At 42.5% G+C, this 27,431-nt stretch overlaps 1 protein-coding gene and 2 long non-coding RNA genes across 3 annotated transcripts in view; 2 read left to right on the forward strand and 1 right to left on the reverse strand.

The window, feature by feature from the left end:
- CCDC167 (coiled-coil domain containing 167) overlaps positions 1-14,030 on the reverse strand; it is a 26,580-nt gene extending 12,550 nt beyond the window's left edge. The window contains exon 1 of the mRNA XM_072641974.1: positions 13,905-14,030. Coding sequence (XP_072498075.1) covers positions 13,905-13,946 — 42 coding nt within the window. The 5' untranslated portion in view covers positions 13,947-14,030. The remainder of the gene's footprint in view (positions 1-13,904) is intronic.
- Positions 14,031-14,164: 134 nt separating this feature from the next.
- On the forward strand, positions 14,165-15,028 carry LOC140526053 (uncharacterized). Its single transcript, XR_011974222.1, has 2 exons — positions 14,165-14,292; positions 14,938-15,028. It is a non-coding gene; the product is annotated as an uncharacterized lncRNA (long non-coding RNA).
- Positions 15,029-15,631: 603 nt separating this feature from the next.
- On the forward strand, positions 15,632-26,684 carry LOC140526055 (uncharacterized). Its single transcript, XR_011974224.1, has 2 exons — positions 15,632-15,719; positions 26,505-26,684. It is a non-coding gene; the product is annotated as an uncharacterized lncRNA (long non-coding RNA).
- Positions 26,685-27,431: the final 747 nt, after the last annotated feature.

Genomic DNA, 27,431 nt, shown 5'->3' on the forward strand with positions numbered 1-27,431 from the left:
AGACCGGTGAAATTCCCTGGGTGCCTGACCCACTGGTGACAAGAGCTGCAGAGTGGGAGGGAGACTCCTTTGTCAATGGCCATGGTGGGGAGATAAGTGGATGTCATGGGAGCTGTGGGCTCCTTTCAAGGAGCCATTCCCAATGTCCCCAGTGAACACGGCCTCCCCACTCCCAGAATTAGCTTATACAGTTATGCTGTCTTCATTTCTTCAATGCCTTGTGCATAGTAGGTACTTAATAAAGGCTCATTGAATGAATCAATAGATCCAATCAACCAAGGAGTATTTATTAAGCACCTACTATGTGCCAGGTACCTGTCAGATGTTGGGGACAAGTACAAAGAACAAACTATCTCTTACTCACAAGGTGCTTACATTTAAATGGGGGAGTCAGCAAGTATACATAAAAATATCTATAACATAAAATGAAAAACACAAATATAGACACGTAAAACTTAGTAAGAAAGGTAAATTTGATGCCATAAAATCATGATGCGCATTCTTAAGTATAGTACCAGTCTCTTATTTGGTTCTATCTGTACTAAAGATCTTCTTTAGTTCAAAAAACTACACAGAAGGCAGTTGGAAACTACAGAATCCATAAGAAAGGAGTTTAGGGGTAATCTAGTCCAATGTCTTCCTTTTACAGAAGAGGAAACTGAGGCCCACAGATGTTAAATGAGTTGTCTGAGGTCACACAAGTGCTACATTGCAGAGCTGGGACTCCACCTCAGCTTCATATCTGTCACCAGATCTAGGGCTCTTTCCACCATGCCAAGATACTGATGCTGATGCGATGTGGCTCACGTCCAACTTTCCAGTCTTTTCTCTCATCGCATCCTTTCGCACACTCTTTGTTATCTGGTCTGTGAGATTCTCCCAGTACATGACACTTCATCTTCTGCCTCTTTCTTTGTTTAAGTGGTCCCCCACGTCTGGAATGCACTTCCTTCTCATTTTCAGCTTTCTGGAATGCATGGCTGAGATGTCTCCTCCCACCCAACAGCACCAGTCACTAGCCTTTTCTCCTTGAAATGACTTTCTGTTAATTTGCACACACTCTGTACTTACTTGCATACAGGCCATATCTCATTTTTGTTCTTGTATGTCCAGCACCTAGCATAGTGCCTCACCACTTAAAAAAGCTTACTGAATTGAACTGATAGAATACTAAGAAAACACTGAGCTGGGTAGGCCTTTGTCCAAGCTGGCTCAGTGAAATGAACTATTGGGGATAAGAATTATGGCTGAAGTCCACAGGGGGCAAGGGAAGCAGAGACATCATGCAGTCATCATGGGGGCAAAGACCACGCCTGGCATTCTTTTCTGTCTCTCAAAACATCAAGCTCAGGGCTAAAAACACAGCTCCTTCCTTGCATTAGGCTCTGTCATTCATCTTGCTTGTTAGCCATACTTTGTACATTTGTTACAGAAATGTAAAACCATGGATTTTATTGCTAGTTTCTTTCTTGAATTTTGTCTCCCGGGAATCTCTAGGGCTTTTTTTCTTGCTATGTGGTAGCTGATACTCTCTATGGGGTCTTGCTTGGTAGAGAAAGGTAAGCAGTTTTCCCCTCTTGCTCCCCTTCCCAGTTCCAATTTAAAGCCTGTTTTATCAGACAAATACTAGGGAATAAAAGATGGAGAGACAGAAAAGAATAGGAAGGAACTCCTTGTGGATTGGTGATAGCTTTGCTTCCCTAACTACTTGCAAGATTTTGGCCCTAATTCATATGCCACATCTTTCATCTAACTGGGCTGGACAGAGGCAACAGGAGGAGGTGGAAAAATGGGGGAGGTTAAAGACTTGTACGTCACAGTGGGGCTGTCTATTTTAGGGGCTTGAGAGCAGTCTTGAGATCAACAGGATGAACAGGTAGGGAAGAAAGTGGAAAATAATCTGGAGAGGAAGAGGAGAAAAAAGAAAGAGGTCTAATACATAAAATATGGTAGAGAAGGAGCTTCAGGGTCCACTCAAGAAGCTTAAATACTAAAGTTGCCTAGTCTATCCACAGATTACTTCAGATGCATAAAGGAAGCAGTTGTTAAAGAAGAGATGATATAGCCCACCATGGGGAACTACAGGGAACGCATTTTGGAACACAGTAAGGGCTTGGTGTATGAGCTAGCAGAGGTGGGGAGAGGCAGCAAGTCAATGGAATTGATTTGGGATAAATGGGAAAGGGCAGCATACCCAGGAATCCCCCCAACTGGGTGTTTAGGCCCCCTGGAACTGTTGATATTCAAGTTTATTTTAAATGTATTAAAAAATAAGGTCAGCATGTCTAACAGAAAAAGTATTGCATGATCAGGGGACTTGGGTTCCAATCAACTATTCACCATTTTTGTGACCTTGGGCAAGGCACAGTGAGGTGGAAAGGGCACTGGATTTGTCATCAAAGAACCTGGGTTCAAATCTTGGCTCTGCTATTTACTACCAATGTGACCTTGAACAAATTATTACACCTCTCAGGGTCTCAGGTTCCTTATTTGTAAAATGAGGCAGTTGGATGGGATGGCCAACTCCCAGCTTTCAGCCAGTGGTCCTATGATGAGATGACCTCTAAGGTCTCTTTCAGCTCTAAGTCTATGACTTTAGATCCTAAGTCAGTTAACTTTGTTGAGCCTTTGGGGCTACTTGAGATGATTTCCTTTCCAGATTGAAACCCAATGCATACAGTGGGTGAGCTTGAGGGGCTGGGGAAAGTAAGGCAGCAAGGCAGAGTAGAAAGAAGGCTGGTCCTAGAGTTAGTGGGCCTGATCTGGCTTCCTTCAAGTCCAGCTAAAATCCCTTCTACAGGAAGCCTTTCCCAATATTTCTTCATTCTAGTGACTACTTTCTTATTGCTTTCCCCCCAATTTACTCTGTATACAGCTTATCCGTACAGGGTTGTTTGCATGTTGTCTCCACCATCAGACTGTAAGTTCACTGAGGGCAGGGATTCTTTTTCTGCCTTTCTTTGTTTCTTTTCCCAGTGTTTCCTGGTACACAGCAGGTATTTAATAAGTGTTTGTTAACTAGGTCAAATGTTTATCTGATGTGGGTTCAAATTCCTTCTCTAATGATTACTAAATAGATGACCTTGGGCAAGTCATAACCTTCCTGGGCCTCAGTTTCCCCATTTGCAAAATGAAGGAGTTAGTCTATTTAGATGGTCTCTGAGGTCCCTTCTAGCTGGCTCCATATCTATTATTTAGCAGATCTTGTTTTTTTAGGTCTACTAAGTACAACAAATGTCAGCCAGCTGCCAAGGTTGAGGATGAAACAAAGAGGCTGCCTCACCTTGCCAAGGTGTGGGTGAGGGTTTTTGATTCAGCACATGTAGCATGGCTGGCAGGTGCCACAGGAGTCAAACATCGCACTGCCACTCTCTGAGGGACCTTCTGAATACAGCTTTCCATCTGGGTGCTATTCACAGACATAGCCCTTAGCATTCCACAGGCTGGGGCCAGGACCGGCTTGGGAGGGGATGCCTTAGCTGCTCACATTCTCACTCTACTTCATCAGAGGCAAAACAGCTTCAAAGCAGTGAAGCAAAATCGTCTCGCCTGACTTAGGAAATAACACCTTATTCTCAGAGCTTTCGGGAAGTCTCCCCTGGGTCCTATGGAGCATACAAATGCCGAGTTAAGAGAAACTGTAAAATTCTCCTGAAATCCCCTCCGGGGTATCTTTCAGCAGCTCTCTGGTGGAAATCAAGTCATGAGTCAGACCTTTCCAGGGGAAAGAAGCCTGTGCTGTTCTGATTCTGCTGCTGACAAACTCCTCGCCAAGTGGACTGTCAAGGGTCAGGGTCCTTCTCTGCTTGTGTTCCTTGAGGCAAGATACAGTCTCCACGGTTTGCTACAATGGGGATTTCAATTGCAGCTTTCATTATTCTGCTGACACTAGACATATTAGGGAGCTGGGGGCTGTCGACAATGGCTCAGTTCTCCCTAGTGAGACCACGATGGAACTGAGTCAAGTTGCTGATTGGAGATTTTCTCACAGCCCAGACAAATGGGAAGAAATTGTGCCCTATTAACCCCAAAGTCAGGCATGGTGGAGTGGGATGGGGGGTGTCTTATGCTTTCTGCTTGTACTTGCACTGGTTCTGGGTCCCACAAACTGGGCTGCCTTCTATAGCCATCTTGGGGCAGCTGTTGATGGAGTTGCTATGGTGTTTGGTCCCATTGGCATCAGAGAACAGAGAATGTGCACTGAGTAGCCTTTGTCTCCTAGGAAGGTACCTGCCTGTGAGAAACTCTAGGGAAGGGGGCTAGCTATTTCACTCTGGATAGTTCTCAATGTAGTCTTATTGTCCCATTTCTAGTGGGAATGCCACGTGTAAAAAGGACAAAGAACAAGGGACAAAAACTGACTAATGACAGCCAGGAGACATCTGCCTAGAGGTCCCTAGAGTGACCACGTCCTCCCACCAAGCAAAGCTATTTGTGTCTCCTGTGAAGGTCAAAAAGATAGATTCACTTGGCAAGTGTTTATTAGGTACCTAGAATGGACAACAGGCAACAGTCTTTGTCCTGAGGGAGCTTTCATCTTCCTGATATGGTGATGTGCTGCTTTGATCTTAAAACATTCTCCACAATGAATAATCCTGTACAATAAGTGCTCTGCCTGATTCAGGTCCTTACTTATGTCCTACCATATATAATGAAAGATCTTCATCATCATAGCATCATAAACCTTGATAAAGTATAGTTTGCTCTGTGGAGGTAGGAGGAGCGGAGAGGTAGAATGCAGACCTCGTCACTTTTTCAAAGTCCCTCACTACAAACATCTCAACCCTAATCTTAGCATAGTGTTTGGCACTCAGTACTTAATAAATGCTTGTTGACTGACTGACTAAACTAATCTCTCAAAGCACCCCCAAAGCACCAAAAGATTCAGGAGTTAAGAGGATCCAGGAGAGAAGGGTGGGAAATTGAACATTTCTCTCCTTCTCCTGCTACTTTTTCATCTAAGGAGAAAGAGGCAAGAGAGGTAGTCTGATCATAGTAGATGAATGGTGGACTTAGATCCAAGAGACCTGGGTTTGAATCTTGACTCAGACACTTCACAGCTGTGTGATTATAAGCAAGATACTTAACTCATTCTGGTTTCGGCATCTCTAAAACGCGTACAACCTCTGGGTTCTCATATCTGTGAAATAATCTCTAGGGTTTCTTTGAGCTCTAAATCTATGATCCAAATTCCCAGAGTTATGGGAGCTGGCTATTATTGCCACCATTCTACAACAAACAGGAATGGGTTTTCTAGCAATATATATGTACTTTCATAAAACTGGTTTGTGACCAGATGGTTGGGAGTTCACCACAATGGGACGCTGGCTGCAGTAAAGGCTGTACCATATTATTACTGACTTGGACTTGGGGTCCTACATTTGGGATGGAAGGGACCCCAGAGGCTGTTTAGTTCTACAAGGTGGTTAGGTGACTTGTCCATGATGACAGTCAGTATTTGTGAAGGGACTAGATTTGAACCCAGGTCTTTGAACTCTAAAACCAATGCTCTTTCCATTGTACCACACTGCTAAAAGAAGGTGGGTCAGTCTCGGGGGCTGAGATACACAATGGTGGCAGGAAAGTCCACACAGATGAAATCATGGGTCCAAAGAAATACCTCAGCCAGTTAGCCAGAGACTCCAGTCCACATGGCTCCCTGTAGGTAGCGCAGGTAAGGTTCCATTTCGTTCCTATAGCAGGCACATTATGTTGCTGGTAGTATGACTGATCAGGTCAATAATGCCTTCAGGTGGATCCCTTTGAGCAGGAGTCATGGGGATGCATTGGCATGGAGGAAATACCTGCCAATGAAATCCAAAACCATTCATCCTCCCCGGACTTTTCTAATACTCTTGGATATACTTGGTATTTCTCCCCTAATGATAAGGGTAGGAGGCCCTCAAATTCTCCTCATAGTCCCATAACACAAAGCTGCCAGTTTGCTCAAACCATTTAGTAAAAACCTCTGAGAACCTAAGAACAATGGTGCACCATCTTTACATGGACACATGCAGATAAGCAAGGCACAGAATTTTCACAGTGGACATATTAACTACAGCTTATGCTTGGGGACCTCCTGGAACATGGAGATCAAGGCTAAAGTAGATGCATAAAGTCAGTCTCTGCCTCCTCAAGTCTTCAGCTGTCCTGGGGCCAGAAGGTTGGTTGGTGTTTGTTTTTTTTTTCTTCTCCCTCAATATATATTTTATGATGAATTAGTAAAAGCTTCTTCATCACATAAAGGCTCAAAGTACTTTTCAAGAACTGGCATCCACTCCGTGCCTTATGAATTCATTAATTAAGATGCTGGCAAACAGCCACTTCACACATGCTGACATCCAGCAGTGTTAGGTAATGAGGTTTTAGTCTCCTGACCCCAGTCAAGTGGATCAGAGCCAAACAGAGGCAGCAGAGAGGAATCACCTGCCCAAATCAGACCTGTGGCTCCTGCCTGGCAGAAGGGCAGGCTCATTTACTGGTCAGTGGTCCCTGAACCATCTCCTGGCATCAGGCAGGGAGGAGGAAACAGGGCCAAAAAAAAAAAAAAAAAGCATGTCCCTTTCATCTCTTGGCTGGCCTTCTCCCTTCCAGATATCTCTTCAGCCTGGCACTAAGGAAAGTAAGGACAAAAGTATTTTCTCTCAGGCCTTGGAAACAGGGTGACTGCTCAGCCTCAAGCAGAGAGCTGGCCATCACCTTTAGGAGACCACTGTGGAACTGATATATCCTGTATTTTCCTTATCTTTTTCCCTTTTTGGCTTCCCAGTCCTCAGCTAGTTTGGGAACCAGGCCTCTTAATCTCCCTCTAGGGTGACTCTGGGATGAGAACCTCAGTTTCCTTTTCTGTAAAATGAATAGGTCAGACTAGATAATCTCTAAGACCCCTTCCAGAACTAAATAAATCTGATGACTCTAACTGGTAGAATGCTTTCTTAAGTGTCATTTCATTTTCAAAACTGGTACTCATTTGGATCGTCCTCTCATATCTAGGGGCTGATGACACAGAGCAGCATCTGACTAGGGACTCTCCAGGGCCAAAGTGAGAATCTATTTGTTTCACTCACCCCCCCCCCCCCCCCCCCATCTCCCAAGTCTTTGGTTTTTGTCATGGTTACAACTCCTTGCACATGGCTATGATCTCTTAGTTGCCAAATGTAATGGACTCTTCTCAGTTCTCATCTTTCCTGACCTCTCTGAAGCCTGTCACTGGGTGGGATTCCTCTCTCTTCTTGGATATGCTCTCCTCTGAGATTCTGTCATGCTGCTCTCCTGTGGTTCTCTTCCTACCTGTCTCCTTTGCAGGATCTTCACCTGCATCACACCCTCCAACTTGTGGCTCTGTCCTGGGCTCCCTTCTCTTTTCTTTTTCTGCTCTCTCACTTGGTGATCTCATCAACTACAGGGTCACTTATTATCTCTATGACTTTCAGATCTACATATCCAGCCCTGGTCTTTCTCCTGAGCTGCAGTCTTACATCACTGACATTGGACATTTTATACGGGAATGTCCCATAGGCATCTCAAAGTCAGCATATGTCCAAAACAAAGCTCATTATCTTCTCCCCAATATTTATTTCTCAGTAAACTTTCCTATTACCATTAAGGGCACCATCACTGTCTTTCACTCCAAAGAACCAGTTGTCAAATCCTGTCATTTCTATCTCCATATCTTTCATATACATTTCTTTTCTATTCATAAAACCACAACCCTAGTTCAGGTCTTTGTCACCTCTTGTCTGAACAACTACAATGACCCCCAATTGATGTCAATATCTCAAATTGTTCCCTGATTCAATCTATCCTCTACTACCAAAGTGATTTTCCTTCTAAGCACAGATCTGACCAAATCACTCTCTCCCTACCCAATAAACTCCAGTAGCTCCCTGTTACCTCCAGGATCAAATATAAATCTTATTTGGCATTTAAGCCTCTTCACAACCTGGCTCCTTGCTTCCTTAGTCATCACTCCTCTCCATCTAGTTTATGGTCTAGCCATACCGGACTACTTACAATTCATCCTACAAACTCTTATTTCCCATCTCCATGACTTTGTATAGGTGGTCTCCTATGCCTGGAATAATCTCCCTTCTCACTCTTACTTCTTAAAATGCCTGGTTTCTTTCAAGACTCAGTTCAAACTTTACCCTTTTCAAAAGGTCTTCTCCTTCCAGGTCATCTTGTATCTACTCTACATATCTTGTACATACCTGTTTATGTACATGTTGTCACCACCATTGGAATGTAAGCTCTTAAGGACAGGTACTGTTGCTTTATCTTGCATCCACAGTGCTTGGTACAGTGCCTGGCACATAATGAGCACTTAATGAATGCTGCATGATTAACTGACAGTAAGGGCTCAATAAACATTTATATCATTTGTTGGATCAGTATATCCCAACATCTTTATTAGGTGGAGATTCCAACATCGAGGGCAGCCAGGTGGCACAGTGGCTGGAGTGCTGCGTCTATAGTCAGGAAGACTCATTTTCCTGAGTTAAATCTGACCTCAGACACTGTGTGACCCTGGGCAAATCACTTAACCCTGTTTGCCTCAGTCTCCTGAGCTATAAAAAGAACTGAAGAAGGAAATGGCAAACCACTCCAATATCTCTACCAAGAAAACTCCAAATGGGGTCACAAAGAGTAGGACATGACTGAACAACAATACAGTACTCTATCAGGGTCTGACCAGAGCAGTATGTTCTTGTGGCACTTTGGGTACTAAAGATGCCAAGTTGAACCATCTGCCTTCAAAAGATAGAATACAATTATTAAGTACTGAAGCACAGATTATTATTCTGGATAAAAAGATTAAGGAGATTTTGCTTCTACCAGGATTCTACTATTAGGATTGGAGAGGAAAAAATCATCCCCTTCTCCCATGAAACATTAAGATCAGCAGCAGGGCAGGATTTTATTTGTCATCTTAAATATAATTTTTTTTGTTATTCAGAATAATCTCTCAGAAGCTAGATCGTAAGACTCTATTGCCTGTTCTTCAATCCTGGGATCTCTTGAGATGCGAGTGGAAAGGGTTTAAGAGAGATGAGCTGTATGTAGGGAAGCAGAGGGAAGGAGCTGTCCCAGGTACCCAGGGAAGTTATTGCCCTGTACAGATGGCTTGAGACAGCCCTGGGGAGTGACTGTAGCCTGCTTGGTAATTGCTTCTTTACAACAAGTGGAGGCTGTTTGCAGGTGCTGAGATTATTCACTTGTGTGGTTTTTATTGCGCTCATCAGATTAACAAACATTTTTGATTAAATCACCACTTCATTGGCTCCGAGCACAGGACTTTTAATAAGAGCACAATATCTATGCTACTGAGCATCAGCTCAATATTCAGGGTCTTGGGTGGGCATGTGGAGGGAAGGTGAAAGAGGAAGAGGAGCTGCTAGTGGTGAGGAAGCAAGGCAAGAGGTCTGTGAATGGTGACCAAGAATTTCTTTGTTAATAGCCAGTTCTGGTGGCACAGTGGGTAGAGTGCTGGGCCTGGGGTCACGAGGACCTGAGTCCAAATCTGGCCTTGGACACTTACTAGCTGTGTGACCTTGGGAAAGTCACTTAACCCTGTCTGCCTCAGTTTCCTCATTGGTCAAATGAGCTGGAGAAGGAAAGGGCAAACCACTCCAGTATCTTTGCCCTGAAAATCCCAAATGGGGTCATGAAGAGTCATCCAGGACTGGAAATGACTCAATAAGCTCTGTTTAAGGAATGGGTTGTTTCTCCATGTTGGTTCACAAATGTTTTCTCCCCCATAACTAAAATGGAAGTATCCTGAGGACAGAGATGGTGTCTTTTACTTCAAAGAAGAGCCATAACTAACACAGGGTGAATGGGACTATGTCCTAGGACTCTGACATGGAAGGAGCAGAGAACCTTCTTCCTTGTAGCAAACAGAGTCCTGGTACTTCACCTAGTTTGCCAGCCTATACTCACTCCTTGGGTTCACTAGAGGAGGGAGGGCTGGACCACCTCTTTTCCTGGCAAGAATTCCTTCTTCACTCCCAGCTCCATTTCAACTCTTTTTGCTCCAGGTTAAAAAAGGTTATGGCCCCTGCTCTGCTGTTGAGTCATTTTTCAGTCATGTCTGACTCTTCCTGATCCCATTTAGGATTTTCTTGGCAAGAATACTATAGAGGTTTGTCATTTCCCTCTCTCATTGTACAGATAAGGAAACTGAGGCAAACAGGGTTAAGTGATTTGTCTATGGTGATATAGTTAAGTATCTGAGACTAGATTTGAACTCAAGGTCTTCCTGACTTCAGGCCTGGAACTCTAACCACTGCACCACCTACCTGCTTTGCTTTACGGCTCACAAAAACAGGGATGACAGAATTGTAAGAGACCACTCACATTTGACAGATAAGGACACAGACCCACAGTTGCCCAAGACCACACAGCTAGTCAACAGCAGGACTCTGCTCCTTGTTAACCATTTTTCTATTTGAATTCTCTTTATTACATGAATTCAGTGGGAACTTAAAAAAACAATAACAAAAAACCCTGCGCCATACCATAAGATTCTAAATCAATTCTGAAACCACAAAGCTTCTCCTCTTATGTGGTTATAGATCACAGATCCTGAAATTTTAGAGCTGGAGAAGGGACCTCTAGAGACCATCCAGCTAAACCTCCTCATGTTACAGATGAAGAAACCGAGGCCCTTCATGGCCTCGCAGAGAGTTAATGACAGAGTTGGGACCAGAACCCTGGTCTCCTGGCTTCCACCACTATGCCATAAGGTATTAAAGTCAAAATTAAGACTATAAGCAAAGAGCAGGCAGAATTCCAAAACTTAGGCGAAAGATGCAATTAACAGAGTCAATTACTAGCCTCTCCGGGAGAGGATCCTGACATGTTTAATGACCTCTAGTGCACAGGCTACAGATTTGGAATCTCATTAGAACAAGTACCAGAGAGGAGAGACTCCATTTGCCCAGGCAGAGAATAGTGGAGATAAAAATCTATCCCCCTCATCACCTTTCCTGGTTTTAGCTTCCGAATTCCACTCTACTCCCCAACTCTGCTATTCTGTCAAACTTCTCATAGGATAATAGATAAAGTTGGAAGGGACCTTCAAGGCTGTTGTGTCCAGTCTTCTCCTTTTCTAGATAAGGAAACTGATTAACAGAGTGGGATCACTAGTAGGTGTCTGAGGTGGGATTTGAACTCATGTTTTCCTGACTCCAAGTCCAGTGCCTCATTCACTACAAAATCCTTCGGCTTTTTCACTTCAGACTCTTAATTGTATCATTCCTTCCTCTTCAGTTTTCTTCCAATGGGCTAAATCATTCCCATGCCCAACACCTCCAGTCTGAGACATTCATCCAGAGGGATGGTAACTTGTAAGCCCTCTGTCTGCCTCATTAAACCTACTTTTTTGTCCTACTTGTGACACTCAATTCATCATTTTCTCTACAATTCTATTCATAATTGTCTCTAGTTAATCAGTTGAACTAGATACTATCCTCTACCTTTGGAAGGGAAGGGAATCTGGAACTCAAAAAACATTTTTTTTTGTATTTATAATTTTTATTTTTAATAGTATCTTATTTTTCCCAATTATGTGTAAAGACAATTCTTAACATTCTTTTTATAAATAAAATTTTGAGTTCCAAATTTTCTCCCTCCCTCCCTAAGTCAGTAAGTACTTGATGTGGATTATATATGTGCAATCATGTAAAACATATTTCCATATTAGTCATTTTGTGAAAGAAACAATTTGAAAAAAATTACTTTGCAAAAATGAAAAAATCATGAAAAAATTAAGTGAAAATAGTACGCTTTAATCTGCATTCAGATTCCAGAGTTCTTTCTCTAGATATGGATAGCATTTTCCATCATGACTTCTTTGGAATTGTCTTGGATCACCATATCGCTGAGAATAGCTAAATTAATCAGAGTTGAACATAGCACAATGGAATTAAAAATGTTTTTAAAAACAAAAGTTAAAAATTGTTTTTATGTATAAGTGGGGGAAAAAATAAAATATTAATAAAAAAAGAAAATCTCAGTCTCTTGTCCTCCTGCCATTCACAGTTCATCAAAACCCAACCTTGGATTTCTGTGCCTTTTGATACTGACCATTTCTTCAACCTGTCCTTCGTTTCCTGTGTCTCCTGTCCCCCCAAACTCTGTTCCACATCCTTTCTTTTGGTGATCTCATCTGTTCTCATGGGTTTAATCATCATTTCTGCACAGATGACTTTCACTTCTATACACAGAGACCTAATCTCCCTCTTGAATTCTTGACATATATAATAGACCCTGTAATAATATTAGCTGGTATTTGTATAGCACCTTAAGATTTGCCAAGCACTTTACAGATATCATCTTATTTGATCCTCTCAACAACCTTGATGGTGCTATTATTATCCCCATTTTATAGGTGAGGAAACTGAGGCAAACAGAGGCTAAGTGACTTGCCCTGGGTCACACAGCTAGTAAGTATCTGAGGCTGCATTTGAACTCAGGTCTTCCTGACTCCAGGCCCTGTGCTCTATCACCTAGAAGCCTCACTATCAGCTCTAAACTTTCCTATTTTCATTGAGGGCAATACCACTTTCTAGTAGCCCAAGTTCACAATTTTGGAGTCATTCTTATTTTTTCCTTCTCTTCTATCTTCACCTTTCCTCCAACCAATCAGTAGAGAAGTCACGTGGATTCTACTTCTAAAACATTTTCCTATTGCTCTTCTCCCTAGTCACAGGGTCCATCACACTAGATCAGGCCTGGATTTCTGCAACAATCTAACTGCTATCTCTGCTTTCAGTCTCTCGTCCCCTTTAATCTACTCTCCGTGCAGCTGCCAAACTGACCTAAAGCACAAGTTTGAGTGGATCACACTGCGCAGAAGGCTTAAGTGTTAGCCTACTGCTTTTGGGACATCTAATCACAGTATTGGAAGGAACCTCGGAGGCCCCCATCTTACCTAATCCTCTCATTTTACAAATGATTCACTCAGTAAGGTGAAGGGACTTACCTAAAGTCACATGGACAGTCGTTACCAGATGATAAATATAACAATACCTGGATACCCTGCTTGACATAGTGAAAGGAATAACGTGTTGGTGCTCAGGAAGACCTGGTTCAAGTTTCTTCTTTATGACTGCAATCTTTGTGACGAAGTGCAACTCACTATTATCTCTAAGACTTGGGTAACTAACTCTCTAAGGTTATAGCTTATTGAACAGTAGTGATTTTCAGGGCTGGAAAGAGTTCCCCAAGCAAAGAAATCACAGGTCACAGACTTAGCTTCCTTCCCCCTCCTCCGCCAGTTTAGGGACTTGCACATAGTAGGTAATGTTTGTTAAACTGAATTGGGTTTCCTCCAGCTCTAAATTTTAGGATTTCTGCTTAGTTGCTCAAGTTTAACCAAAGTGGCATCCTTCTCTTCCCCTTTAGCTGCTTCTCCCCTTCTTCTTTGTTTTTCTCTTGCAGTCTGCTACCTTTTTTCTCTTAGCTAATAGTCTCTCCTCTCTTCCTTCCCCCTATTCTCTTCCCCTGCAGCCCCTCCCCCTTTTCTCTTGCCCAGCTGCCCCTCCCCCTTTTCTCTTGCCTAGCTGTCCCTCCCTAGTTCTGTTCCCATGAAGCCCCTCCCCCTTTTCTCTTGCCCAGTTGTCCCTCCCTACTTCTCTTCCCCTGCAGCCCCTCCCCCTTTTCTCTTCCCCTGCAGCCCCTCCCCCCTTCTCCTGCCTATCCGCCCTCTCCCTAGTTCTCGGCCCTAATCGCCCCCTCCCCTTTTCTCTTCCCGTTCCCCCCCGCCCCGCCCTCTCCTCTTCCCTTCCCCCTCCCCCACCCGCCCCCCCAGCACCGTGGGAGCCGGGCAGCCCACCCCCCGGGGCCGCCGTGGGGTGCGGGAATCCAGACTGCACCACCCGGGCTTGTCCCCCTCCCCTCACCTCCTGAGCCACGCTCAGATTCTCCCGCTTCTTTTTAGGCATCTTCCCGGCAGCACTCCCCCGAGTCACCGCCCGTCGGGCCCCCGCAGCCTCCAGGGCGCAGGCGCAGGCCGTCGTGCTCCGTCCTCATTGGCTCCCAGGGCGGAGGAAGGCGGGGAGCCGTTGGCCATCTTCCTGAAGGGCCGTGGCCCGCTGGGCGCCGCCATGTTTGTATGGGGCAAACCCTTGTGGATGAGCTGGGCGGGGCGGGGGCGGCGTGGGCCGGAAGCTGAAGGGCCAGCCTCACCCCTTCTGTGTGTGAAGGGGGCGAGCGAGGAGGCTGCGCGGCTAGATCCAGTGTGCGCATTCGAACCCGGTGCCCCGGCCTCCTCGTCCAGGACGTACGTAGGTAACTACACCGCTAGTGATAAAAAGAGTAAAAGAAGGCGCTGCGTGATTACGAGGGGAAGTTCTGACCGACTTGGAGATCAGGGAGGGCTCCTGGAGGGCCTGGCGTTGGAGCCGGCCTTCGAGGGAAGGCCAGGACTTGTAGGGCAGGGGCCAGGCCTCCCCTTTCTTTTTTTTAACACACGAGGTGCAGGGTAAATGGCTTATTGATTACTGAAAGTCCCAGAGCTGACAGTTCTAAGGGGTTAGGGATTAAAGCTCTTACCCCTCTCTGGTCTTTGCCATTTAAAAAGCCACCTTCCTGCCTCACCAGAAAAAACGAATTAATTATAAGCCTTGTAGCAACCTGGGTGCCTTCAGATCTCTGGTGTTTAAAGCCTCCTCTCTTTCCAGTCCTCTTCCCCAGGGAGTACTGACTTCCGTGGCTTTTTTTTATTAAAAGCCAATCCAGGGACAAGTGACTTGCCTAGGGTCACGCAGCTAGTAAGCTGAGGGCAGATTTGAACTCAGATCTTCCTACCTCCAGGGTCGGCACTCTATCCATTTCTTTAAGTCCTAACTAAAATCCCACCTTCTTGAGGAAGCCTTCCCCAACTCCTATTAATTCTAACTTCCCCCAGTTAATCATCTTCTATTTATCCTATAGATTGGACCCAGATGGCTCTGGAGGAGAAGTGAGGCTGGTGACCTGCACAGCCCTCCCTCACTCAGAATAAAGTCAAGTGCAAGTCAGGTCATCATGTCTCTGATGGCGTGGTCCTCTGTGAAAACGAAGGACAAACACAACGGTTTATCCAGTAGCTTGCTTTGTACGTATTTATTTGCATGGTGTCTCCTTAACCTTGTTTGCCACAGTTTCCTCATCTGTAAAATGAGCTGGAGAAGGAAGTGGCAAACCCACTCCAGTATCTCTTCCAAGAAGACCCCAAATCGGATCCCAAAGAGTCAGACATGACTGAAATGACTGAACAGCAACTCTCCCGTTAGATTGTAAGGGAATGGAGGGAAGTGACTGTCTTGTGCCTCTTTTTGTATTCCCAGGGCTTAGCATGATGCTTGGCACACAGAATGCACGAAATAAGTGTTTATGGATTGGTTGATTGCGTTGCCTACCATGATCAAGTCTCACCTCTGTTGCACAAGAGTCTTAACTTCTTTGGATTCCAAAGAGGAGTGGACCAGATTGCCTCCAAGGTCCTTAGGGCTGGAAAGCCTTAGATCTATGATCATTGTAGCAGAGAGGGCATGAAAATCCTTAATATGGAACACTGGTAGTCAGCAATCAGTTGTCAGTCCTCACTCAGCATTCGGTGTCAACCGTCAACAAGCATCCCTCACAACAGCAGGTTATTCAGATTCACATCCCAGAATAACCAGACTCACTCTGGTCTTTTTCTCCAACTGACTACAGGCATCAGTCCAAAAGAGGTGAGAAGAAGGAGGTACACCATCTTCGTCCAAATATTGTTGCTTTGGGGTTTGTCTAGTGGAGATCTGGGCATGTGGCTTTTCTGTCCTTTGCTCTTTTCCTTTTTTTCCAAAGTATAGCCATCAGGCAAGCCATTGATTGGAAGGTAGTAACCTAATCCGTGGGGGCAACTGGGTGGTACAGTGGATAGAAAGCCAGGCCTGGAGTTGGGAAGACTCATCTTCTTAAGGTCAAATCCAGTATCAGACACTTACTAGCTGGGTGACCCTGGATTAGTCACTTAAACCTATTTGCCTCAGTTTCCTCATCTGTAAAATGAACTGGAGAAGGAAATAGCAAACCATTCTGGTATCTTTGCCAAGAAAACCCCCAAATGGAGTCATGAAGAGTCTAATATGACTGAATTATAGCAACCAAAACTAACCTTGGCACTTGAATGTGATGGGATATATTGTACTAAATATCTGTAATAGTAATAATAATGCCTACCTCCCAGTGTTGTTGTAAGGATCAAATGACATCATGTTTAGACCAGGCTGTATGAGAATTTTGTTGAAGGAGCTGGTGATACTTAGCCTGGGGAAGTCTTGGGAGCAGAGGGGAAGTTGTCTTCAAATATTTGAAAAGCCAGATTTCTTATGGAAGGGAGACAAGACTTGTTCTCTTTGGCCCCAGAGGGGAAAATAAAAGGAATGAGAAGTCACAGCGGCCGATTTTAGCTCAACATAAGGACAAATTCCTTAAAATTAGAAATGCCCAGTGGTGGAATGAACCGTTCTAGAAAGTGGTAAGTTCCCATTTATTGGGGGTCTCCCAGCAAAGGCAGAATTATAGCACTCAGGGAATTCCTGCTCATGGATGGCTTGGGCTGGATGACCACTGAGATCTCTTCCAACACTGAAATTCTCTGATTTTAAATTTCATCTAAACAGCTATTTGTTCTGTTGTGATTTTTATGTTAATTTAATCATATCCTGCTCTTTGTGACCCCATTACCTTCTCTAGCTCATTTTCCAGATGGAGAGATGAGGTGAAGTGACTTGCCCAGGATCACACAGCCACTAAGTTTCTGAAGCTGGATTTGAACTCAGGTCCTCCTGACTCCAGGGCTAGAGGTCTATCTACTGTACCATCTAGCTGCTCAACCCTTTGTTGTACTTTATCCAAATCTTTCTGGACCCTCACCCATTCTAAGTGATTTAATACATTGATTATCCCTCCTAGCTTTGAATAATTTGTAGACTTTTCGTAAAGATATCATTCAAATTCAGCCTCAGTTAATACTGCGCAAGTGTAATCCAGAGCAAGTTACTATCCTCTCTCAATCTCAGTTTTTTTATCTATAAAATGTGGGTAATAATAAATAGCACCTACCTCACAGAGTTGTTGTAAGGAAGAAATTTCTTAATAGATATACAGTGCTAGATAAAATTTAAAGTGCTATACAGATGTTAGCTATCTCTGTCTTTTTATTGTTGGTTAAAAATATTGAACAGGACATGGCTCAGAACAGTCTTGCTCCTTTCTAGCTTGACACTAATTCCTTTGTATCAGAGGAAGATGATAATTGAAGATGAAACTGAATTTTATGGGGAAGAGCTTCTGCACAATGTCCTGAAGTGCAAGGTACAGTGTCTGGCACATAGTGGGTACTTAAATACTTGTTGAATTGGAAGGGAAGGCCTTTCTCCTAGAGGTAGATTCAAGAACTCTGATTTAGCAGGCTGCCTCTGTGAACTCTTTGCTAGGTAGACTAAGGAGAGATGATTCATGCATATGAAAAGGTCTTTACCTAAAAGGGCTAGGATCTCCCATTGCATCCTGGGTCATCTCCAGTCATCCTGATGAATATCTGGTCACTAGACCCAGACGGCTCTGTAGGAGAAGTGAGGCTGATGACCTTGCACAGCCCTCCCTCACTCAAATCAAAGTCAACTGCAAGTCATGTCATCATTTCCCTGATGTCATGGGCCTCTTTGAGAACAAATTCATCAATCATTCATTGGGTCTGGTCATTTAGCTGATTCCACATATACCTAATTTGTCTCTTATCTAATCCATGTTTTTCCTCTTGACCACAAGGATACTGTAAGAGAACTTACCAAATACTTAAGATGAATATAGCTATTTTTTCCAAAGATGTAACCTACAGCCCATCTCTCCTTTCCCATCTTCCAAGACTCTCATCTATATCCTGCCATAATTCTAACCCAGAGAGATCCACTCAATATCCTGAGGGCCTTCCTTGTGTCCTTTTGAGAATACCAGTGGAGTAATTGGTGTGTCTATTGGCAATTATTATTATAATTGAAAAAAAAAACCTCTTTGAATTGGGCATTGTGATGTTCCGGGTGTCTAGAATGTAATCTATGATGGGTCCTGTGATTCCTTCCAATACCATCATGGACTATTCTCTGGCTTTGGAGTCAGTAGATCTGGATTCTAATCCTGGTTCTGTTGCTTGCTCCCTGTGTGACCTTGAGCAAGTCACTTCATTTCCTTAGTCCTGTTTCCTAGGGACTAGATGACCTCTAAGATACTTTGTAGTTCTAAAACTGATTCCTAAAATTCTAGGAGATGAGAGATAAGTGAAGTCCCATAGTGTGAAAATGGCTTTGGCATCCATTGGGAATTTGTAAAGTGGTGGTGTTACTGCATAGGAATTGCTTCATTCTATGTATTTGTATCTCCAGTGCCTAGCACATAGCAGGTTCTTAATAAATGCTTGTTGATTGATTATCTCTCACTATCACCTTGTGACCTCTGCCTTTTAATCATAGATTTCTTTGAAGATATCTTTTAACCACTTCTCTTATGTAATTCCTGGTTTGTCCTGCTTGCTCCCCTCTCTGTTGCCTTTTGGGTGACCTTCACCTTCAATTCTTTGCTCGCTGTAGTGTTCCGTGACTCATCACCTTCCAACAACACCAGAAAAATAGTGGCTTTTTTTCCCCCAGAGAGAAGTTTGGGGTCATGAAATGAACTTTTCAGTTTCCCAAAGGCAATCCAATATTTTCCTGATCTACCAGTTCATTTCTTCCTCCTGGTAGTTGCCCCACCTTAAATTCCCAAAAGGTATCTCACCTCTGACCTCATGAACTTCTATGTCGTCTTTCTCTGGTGTTGAAAAGTTGAGCTGCCCCATGGCTGAAGTTTCTGGTAGAAAACGGGCAGGGATTTAGTATTTGGTTGAAAAAACATGGTGAGGGTTGATTTATGTTTGAATTTCATTTCAGGACAATGGATTATATAGCACACCTCCTGGGGAAAAGGCACTGAGGATTTTATGACCGTGCTTGGACCATTTTTATGTCCTGGTGGTTAAAAAAAATGTTTTAGTTAAGCTAGTGCTTTCTCAAACTTTTCTAGTCTACACTCTACTTTAAAGGGGCAGAAACCCTTTGGACTCATCTGCCCTACCCTTTCTGGGCATTGTAAAAAAGACCAAACCAAATAAACATAAAAGTTATGCTCAGCCTCAGTGGGAAGAATGCCTATGCCTGTCATGAATTCTCCATAGGGAGATTCCTTCTTGGAGAGAGAGATTGGACTAAATGATCCCTTAAAACTCTTTCTATAAGTAGCTAGGTGGCTGTAATGGTAATGAGATTAAAGATCTTCCCTGCCCATTAATGGGGAGTTTGATTAGGGGAGATTTGTAGGAAGACTCACACCTTTTGTTAATGGGACACTCAAGGGTTGTGATGCCCTCTGTCTCTGAAAAGTGTATAAATACTCCTAGGTGAGGTTTTACTTTGGGGCTTACTCATTGGAAGTGTTTCTTTGATCAGAGGAGACTCCGGGCATCCTCTAAAGAGCTCCCCGGCTTTGAAAACCCAAATGTCGGTGCTTCTTTCTCTGCTAACTATGTATGTATGTAATGGTCAGACAGTTGCATCTGTCTGTTGATCTGTGATGTTTGTATTGCTTATGGTCAGAACAGGGCTTGGAAGCCCTGTCTCTTGATTATTATTTCTTTGTATTTTCTCTGAAGTTCAAGGTGCTGATTTTCCCCCCTGACCTGAGTGATACATGTGCTTGATTTAAGTGGTTCTAAATTTTTGGTCCTGTGATTCCTTCCAATATGATCATGGGTTGTTCTCTCACTATGGAGTCAGTAGACCTGGATTCAAATCCTGGTTCTGTTGCTTGCTCTCTATGTGACCTTGAACAAGTCCCTTCATTTCCTTAGTCCTGTTTCCTAGGGACTAGATGACCTCATTTGTAAAATAAGCTGGACAAGGTAAGGAGAAATCACTCCAGTATCTTTGCCAAGAAAACCCCAAATGGGGTCATGAAGAATGGACCATGACTGAAAAGGATTGAACAGTAACAAGTCCAACTCATTTTACAGAATTGAAGACTGAGGTCAAAGAGATAGGATGATACAAGCTTGATGACATGAACATTTGGTACAAGACTGACCAACTGACTTTACCTTTGGGTACCTTACCCAAAGACCAGCATGGAAGAGCATGCCTGAAAAAGCCACTGATCTAAATTTCACCAAGAAGCACTGAAAAAATTGTTCGTTTCCATGAAACCTTCCCTAACAGGAGTACACAGGCAGCCAGGAACGAGAAATTAACATTCTATTTTTTGTCACTCCATATTCATAGCTTTAGAAATGAATAATAATAGCAGCTTACATTTATATAACATTTTACTGCTTATGACTTCAGAAGTCATAGACACAGGGGATCACATTCGACCCTTCCAACTACCCTGTGATTATTCTCCCATTAGACCAAGGAATCAGAGTCACGAGTGTCATCCTTTTAGGGCAAAATTTTAAAGGAGAAAAATAAATCCTCAAGGTCACTTTGCTGGACACTGGAATGTGGACTAAGCCGAGTGCAGGGGAAAGAACCCTAGGTTTTGAAGTCTGAAGACCTGAATTTCATTCCTAACTTGGAGATTTATGAGTTGTTTAGCAAATCTCTTACCTTCTCTTATCTTGTGCTCTCATCTGTAAAAATCCTATCTCAAAAAATGGTTGCCATGCACCTGGAAATATTACATTAACAGAGCTAAAATTTGATCTCTCAGCTTTGGTGGGTCCAGATTCTCCATGTTTGGTTTAGTGGGAGTTCAGGCGTTGGCAAAACCAGCTGATCCGGTCCCAAACTGCACAGGATGGGATGCCAACAGCCAGAAAGCCAATTTAATAGTTTACAAAGAGAAATATCTCTTTCCAGTAGGAGAGCTCATTTGGGAAACCACACTGAGATCAGAAGATTGTTCGATGAGCACAGGGGATCAGAGCCAGGAAGATGCCTACAGCAGAGCTCAGCGAATTTTCTTCCGATCTAAGACTTCCTAAACTTAAGAGCTGGACTCATTTTTTTCCCCTACCTGGCAAAAAAAGAAAAACAAAAAGGAGAGAGACAGGGCAAAAGGCTGGATGGTGCTACAAAGCATTGAATCTCCACTTCAGGTTGAAACCCAAATTAGGGTTGTTTCCAGTCTAAAGGAAGGTACACAGATCCCTGGGGTCTGTGTATGAATTTTGAGGGGCTGTGAACTTGGATAGGGGGAAAAATGACATCTTTATTCTCACTAACCTCTAACTGAAAATTAGCTGTTCCTTCAATTATTTTAAAATAATATTCTGAGAAGGGGTCCATAGGCTTCCTCAGACTGCTACAGGGGTCAGAACCCAGAGTCTAAGTATCCTCTGAAAAGGAACATTTGTGAGCTGTATGGGGGCTGACAGGAGGAAGGATAGGGAGAGAAATGATTATTAAATAACTAATTGTTAATATTGGTGAGACAGGATTTTTTTCCTTTAAGAAACCTTATTAGGCCAAGCAAGCATTTGAAAGACTTTATAGATGATAAGATTGGATTAACTTTTTCCTCAATTTTCTTCAGGCTCCACCCAGGTGGGGAAGCTCAATGTGTTCTACTCAGGTTTGGGTGAGGTCTTCCTCCCTCCCTCCCTTCTTTTCTTCTTTCCTTCCCTTTCCCTTTGTCCTCATAGGGTATCATTACCTGCATGTACTCTGCCCAAAGGAAATGTAAATTTTAATCTCTGCAACTTTTTTCTTCTTAAAGATTCACCTTAATCCCATATCACTCTGGGTCTCATAAATGGCCAACAACAAGTCCCAGGCCAAGCCCAACTTGGTAATTGTTAGAATTGGGTCAGAATGAATGTACATAGTAATTGTTTCTGTTTTGGTCAGAAACCTTGAGAATCTTTCCCTCCCAGATTGATTTTTTTTTTTTGACCAGGTAGAGGCCATTCTCTGCCTCTTTTCTTATTAAACCTTAACCACTGAATGGGTGTTGCCTCAGACAAACTGAGACCTGTTAAAGATCTTACCTTGAAAAGGCCAAGGTCCTCTACTGCGTCCTGGGCCATCTCCAGTCATCATGATCTATATCTTGCTATTGGAACCAGATGGTTCTAGAGGAGAAAGTGAGGCTGATGACTTTGCACAGCCCTGCCTCACTTAAATCTAATTCACTTGCATGTCATGGCATCACCTCCCTGACATTGTGGTCCTCTTAGAGAAAGAAGGACAAACATCAACAACTCACAGTTTGTGTGGGGATAAAGTTTTTGATTAGATTGCCCTAGGCTGGGTCTGATTTGGAAGTAAATGACATGATCAAAGTCATGTCCCAGCCCTTCATTAGAATAGGTCCACCTCTCATTATAATATTCTTTTTCATTACTTGCTAACCAATCAGAGTGGATTTCCACCGTCAGGAACACCCAGTCTTCCTAGGGCATATAAGCTTTGAATGGGTTCTGTTAGAGACGCTCTTGACACACAAAAAGCTATCAAGGAAAATTTATTAAAATGAAGTTCAGAGGAATTGAAAGCCTTGGCCAAGGTGAACTCCACCCTTCTTCAGAAAGGGGGGGAGACAGAGAAGGAGAGGGAGGGAGAGGGATGGAAGTGAGGGCATTTTATAAAGTTTGTGCAGGACAGATCCTCCCATCAGAGGACAGATTGGTCCCTTCTCTTTCAGGTCACAATCTTTTGACACACCCACTGTACATCATTAACAAGTGCAGTTGGATTTTCTCTTGTGATAAGCTTTCTCTTAAACAGCTTGTCAAGTCTGCGCACAAGTTTCTGACCTTCTTCACCTGACTCTGCTAGGTCTCAGATTAACTTTCCCCACTGGAAGTTTTGACCTTTTGGAAATGAAACTTTCCTTTGTTTCCCACAGTTCCTTAATCGGTCTTTGGTCCAAGAGAGATGGCTAAATGACCATCTTTATATTAATGATATGCTAGCATTACTAACAAAATGATTAATTACCTAGAAACTATCTCTTGAACTTTTTATACATCACAACACTTTGGTGGTTCCCCCCAACCCCCACTTCCTTTATCCATGTCCGTTTGCTCAAGTGTAATTCATAAAGATGTAGTGGAAATGTTAAGTTCCTTGAGTGCAGAGATTTGTCTCACTTTTGTATTTGCATCCCCAGCACCTAGTGCCTGGGATGTAGTAGAGTACCTGGAATGTCTAGAAATGTTCTCCTTCCTTATCTTGGACTTTTGGCATCCTTCCTTTAACTCTACGCTAAAATCCTACCTTTCCTGAGCCCTTCTAATTCTAGTGCCTTTCCTTTTTTGATTATTCTCCAATTTATCCTGTATATAACTTGTTTGTACATAGTTGTGTGAATGTTGTCTCACCCGTTAGATTATGAGCCCTTTGAGATCAGAGGTTGTATTTGACTTTTCTTTGTATTCTCAGTACTCAACGTAGTACATAGTAGGTGTTCAATAAATGTTTATTTACAGGCCAACTTTAAATAAATTCTTGTGGATTGATCGATGTTATTCCCCTTTATGTGTGCTTTATTCTAATCAAATTAGCCTACTTAATGCTTCGTGTACCCAACAGTTCATCTCTGCCTCTTTACAAGTAGTACCTCATGTTGAGAATAAGCTTTTTCCTCACTCCACCTTATGGAATACTTATTTTCCTTCAAAACATGTCAGTAACCATCTCCTACATAAGCCCCTTCCTGATTCCTCTAGTTGTTACTGTTCAATTAAATTTGCTTTGTATGCCCATTGATTGGGTGTAGCACCCTTTCTAGGCTCACTCCTCCAACTAACACTTACAGGAGCAGATTGGATCCCCAGAGAGTCAATTGCTCTCTCAATTACTCTATTGATAACTACTCATAACATTGTAACTCACTAGCCCCCATCAGTGTACTTCCCATAAAAAAATCAGTTAATAGATTAAATTCACTCTTAAAAAAGACATTTATTCAAGTGGTCTAATAAGAACAGAAGCTCATTTTGCTCTGAAAGCTAGGGTGTATTTTCTCACAGACACATCATTTGAGAATATAGAAGGGTAGGCACAAACTTAATAGTACAATGGTAGAAAGTCACACATGTAAGTATCATATATGATCGAGGTAACTCATAACTCTGACCCTCAATGTCTTTTCTCAGGAGAATCCTTAAGTTAGCTGACTTTGGGAGTGAGGCTTTGGAGTCAGGAATGAGCTGTTCAATTGCTAGACTGGGTTGGTTCTCTATAGAGCATAGTTTAGCTGAACTGGCTCCTTACAAGGCATTGCATTCATGCTTCATGGGTCAAAGCACCACCTCCAAGGGCTCACTCTGCAATGAGTAGCTGTGGTTTCCATGACATCCAGTCTCAGATTCACCTGGGTGTGTTACGGTATTCTTTTCAGTTGGAGTGCTACTGGTCTCTTTCAGAATGAGCTGAAGTCCTTAGCTTAAAACTGGAAAAAGCTTCTCCAGAAATGCTCCATCAAGGCCTTAGCTCCAAGGTTTGTCATTCCTTCAGTTAAGAGGTGGGAGAGGTATAACCTCTTCTGTTTGACAATTTTTCTCCGTAACTAATCAATTACATTTCTCAGATGCCTGTTGGGTCTTATGCAAAATGAATGACTGAGATAAACATATAAAGGGTTACACTTTTACATTTCATCATCTCTGTCTTTGTCCCTTATGACTTTCAACATTTCTGAAGGCACCCACTAAATGAGGCACGTGCTTACGTGGGAAAAGGCAAGCAGATTTTGGAATGTGTATGTAATGTGACATTACTGTGCTGTAAATATCTATGATTATGAAGAATCGAGAGAAGCATGGGAAAGTTTATATGAATTGATGCAGACAAGTAAATGGAGCAAATAATATATGAAATGACTACAATACTGAAATGGAACAACAGTAACGACAAGAAATAGAATTTTATGTTATTAAAATAGCCAGTTTTGGTCCTAAAGAAGAGTGAGAAAATCTCTTTCCTTTCATGATAGTGTTTGGGGACTGTGTAGAGGTGTGAAATATTACATATACTATCAGAGACGGTGGTTGTTTTGGTTAGTTTTGTGCTGCTTCCCTCCAATGTAAAAAAACCTTTTGTTTAATGTCTACACTTGGCTGGAAGGAGGGCAGCTATATTTGAAATAAATGTGATATAAGATAAATACATATGATATAAAACCAAAAGACTTCAGTAAAAAAATCATTTTAAAAAAGTTGCTTTGCATGTGTAACAATCTTACCAAACCCTACTCCTTCCCTTAGCTTCTGGGAGCAAGAGTTTGGTTGCTGATTGCGGATTTAGAGAAGAAGAGGTAACAGAGCTGTCAAGTAAGAGACAATTAGGGTGACATGGATGTGGCAGGTTTCTCTTTGCTGGGGTCAATTCTTAGGTCCAAACATCTAGTTTTGAAAAAAATAGGGTAGCCAAGATAGGAAATAGTTAGAGATTCTTGCCTATGATGCTATTGCCAAGAATGAGAAAAGTACCAGATATGAAAATTTCTCTCTTTTCCCAAGTCCATGTTCACATCCTAGGGAAGGAATGGAAAGGTCTAGAGTTCCTACAGAGTCCCTGAGTCACCAGATGACAGGCCTTGCTGGATATACAAGTCAAATATCAAATTTTAACTCCATGGTATTGTTCACATTTTTTTGCTTGCTTGAATGAAGTCTAAACTATTTGATTCCTAGAATTTTTGCGTACAAAATAGCTTCTGTACTGCCTGGGGACTTATGGGGAATAAAAGAAAGGCATGCATGAAACCACTCAGAGATTTTGTTTTTATTAGGAACTGTTTATTAGCTTGTAGATTAAAAATAAAAGTACTGTATGTAATTAAGCATATTTATCTGCTTCTGTGGGAACTTGATACCCTTATGCTAAGATCATGTGATGAGAACTCAGGAAACAGCAAATTATGATTGGGTATATCCATGATAATCTACACCCCCTAGATAAAGAGTCTGTGCCGTCTAGCTGAGAGAAGGGGAACTGAGGGACAGAAGGTAGTTAACTCTGAGAACCATAGAAAATGCTACACTTACACAGCACTTCCGCTATACTGGGTGGAGTACAAAACAAATTTTTTTTTTAAAGAAAAAAAGGATGAGCACTGAAAATGCTCAGGTCCAGAGCCTTCTCATTGAATAGGATCAGGACAGTGGCTAGCAATGCCACCTAGTGGTAAAATATTAATTTGTATGTGTTCTGTATTTACATGTATATTGTGTTCTCCTATAATAATGTAAATTCCTTAAGGGCAAGGATTACTTCCTTTTTATATTTGTATTCCTAGTGCCTAGCACAGTACCTTGAACATAATAGGTGTTTAATAAATACTTATTGAATTGAATTGGAATGCCTAGGTGGATTTCTGTTGGTGATGCTGTCTGGCTTCTTTTTCTCAAGTTATAATGAAAGAAAAATGGAAACATATATGAGTGAAAAGAATCATACTTCTGTTTCAAATAGTTTGTTCTGTTTCTGTACCTACAGGTAAGATTACCTGGAAGATACCAGGGACCACAAATGAAACTATGGCAGCCTGGGACCAAGTGCCATCTTCTATATGTACCCCGCATCTGTTAATGCCTTCTCCTTCAGGGTTGCCTCTGTATATTTTTGGATATACCTTTATATGTACACATTGTTTTTCCCATTAGAATGTAAACTGCTTGAGGGAGTTTTTTTTTTTGTTGGGAGGGAGTTTTTGAGAGAGATTTTGTTTCATTGTTGTCATTGTATCCTCATTACTGAGCACAGGGCCTGGCACATAGTTAGCACATAATAAATGACTGGTGAAGGATTGATTAGAAATAGGTCCACTCAAACTAGGTGGTCATCAGTAAGAGGACTGGTCACTCCTATGACCAATCTCATCATACTCCTACAGCTGTGCTGTTGAGGCTATCTATAGTCCTGGCCTGTAGTTTTTGCCCAGATGACTATCTCAAATCCCTACCCCATGACCCAAGTGGATATGAGAGAAGAGGCAGAAAAACTTCTCACAAAATTCCTTCCTTCCAGAAGTAAGTATGAGTGTTTTCTGATAACATCTTATGACTTATTCCCTGAAGAGCTCACCCAGGGTGAGTATGTCATTACCGCTCCCATTAATTTCTTTCCAGGAAAGAGACCCATATGTACAAAAATACTTATAGTAACTCTTTTTTGTTATAGCAAAGAACTGGAAACTAAGGGAGTACTCATGAATTGGGTAATGACAGAAAAACCATGGTATATGATATATTAAAATATTATTATGAAAAATGCTCCAACTAATAATAAGAGAAACTCTGAGGTTTTTATCTCATACCTATCGGATTTGCAAAGAAGACAAAAAAGGAAAAATAACAGTTATTTGAAGGGCTGCAAACAGGCACACTAACACAATATTAATGGAGCTGTGAATTAGTCTAGCAA

This window comes from Notamacropus eugenii, chromosome 2, assembly GCF_028372415.1.
Source record: "Notamacropus eugenii isolate mMacEug1 chromosome 2, mMacEug1.pri_v2, whole genome shotgun sequence".
NCBI lineage: Eukaryota > Metazoa > Chordata > Mammalia > Diprotodontia > Macropodidae > Notamacropus > Notamacropus eugenii.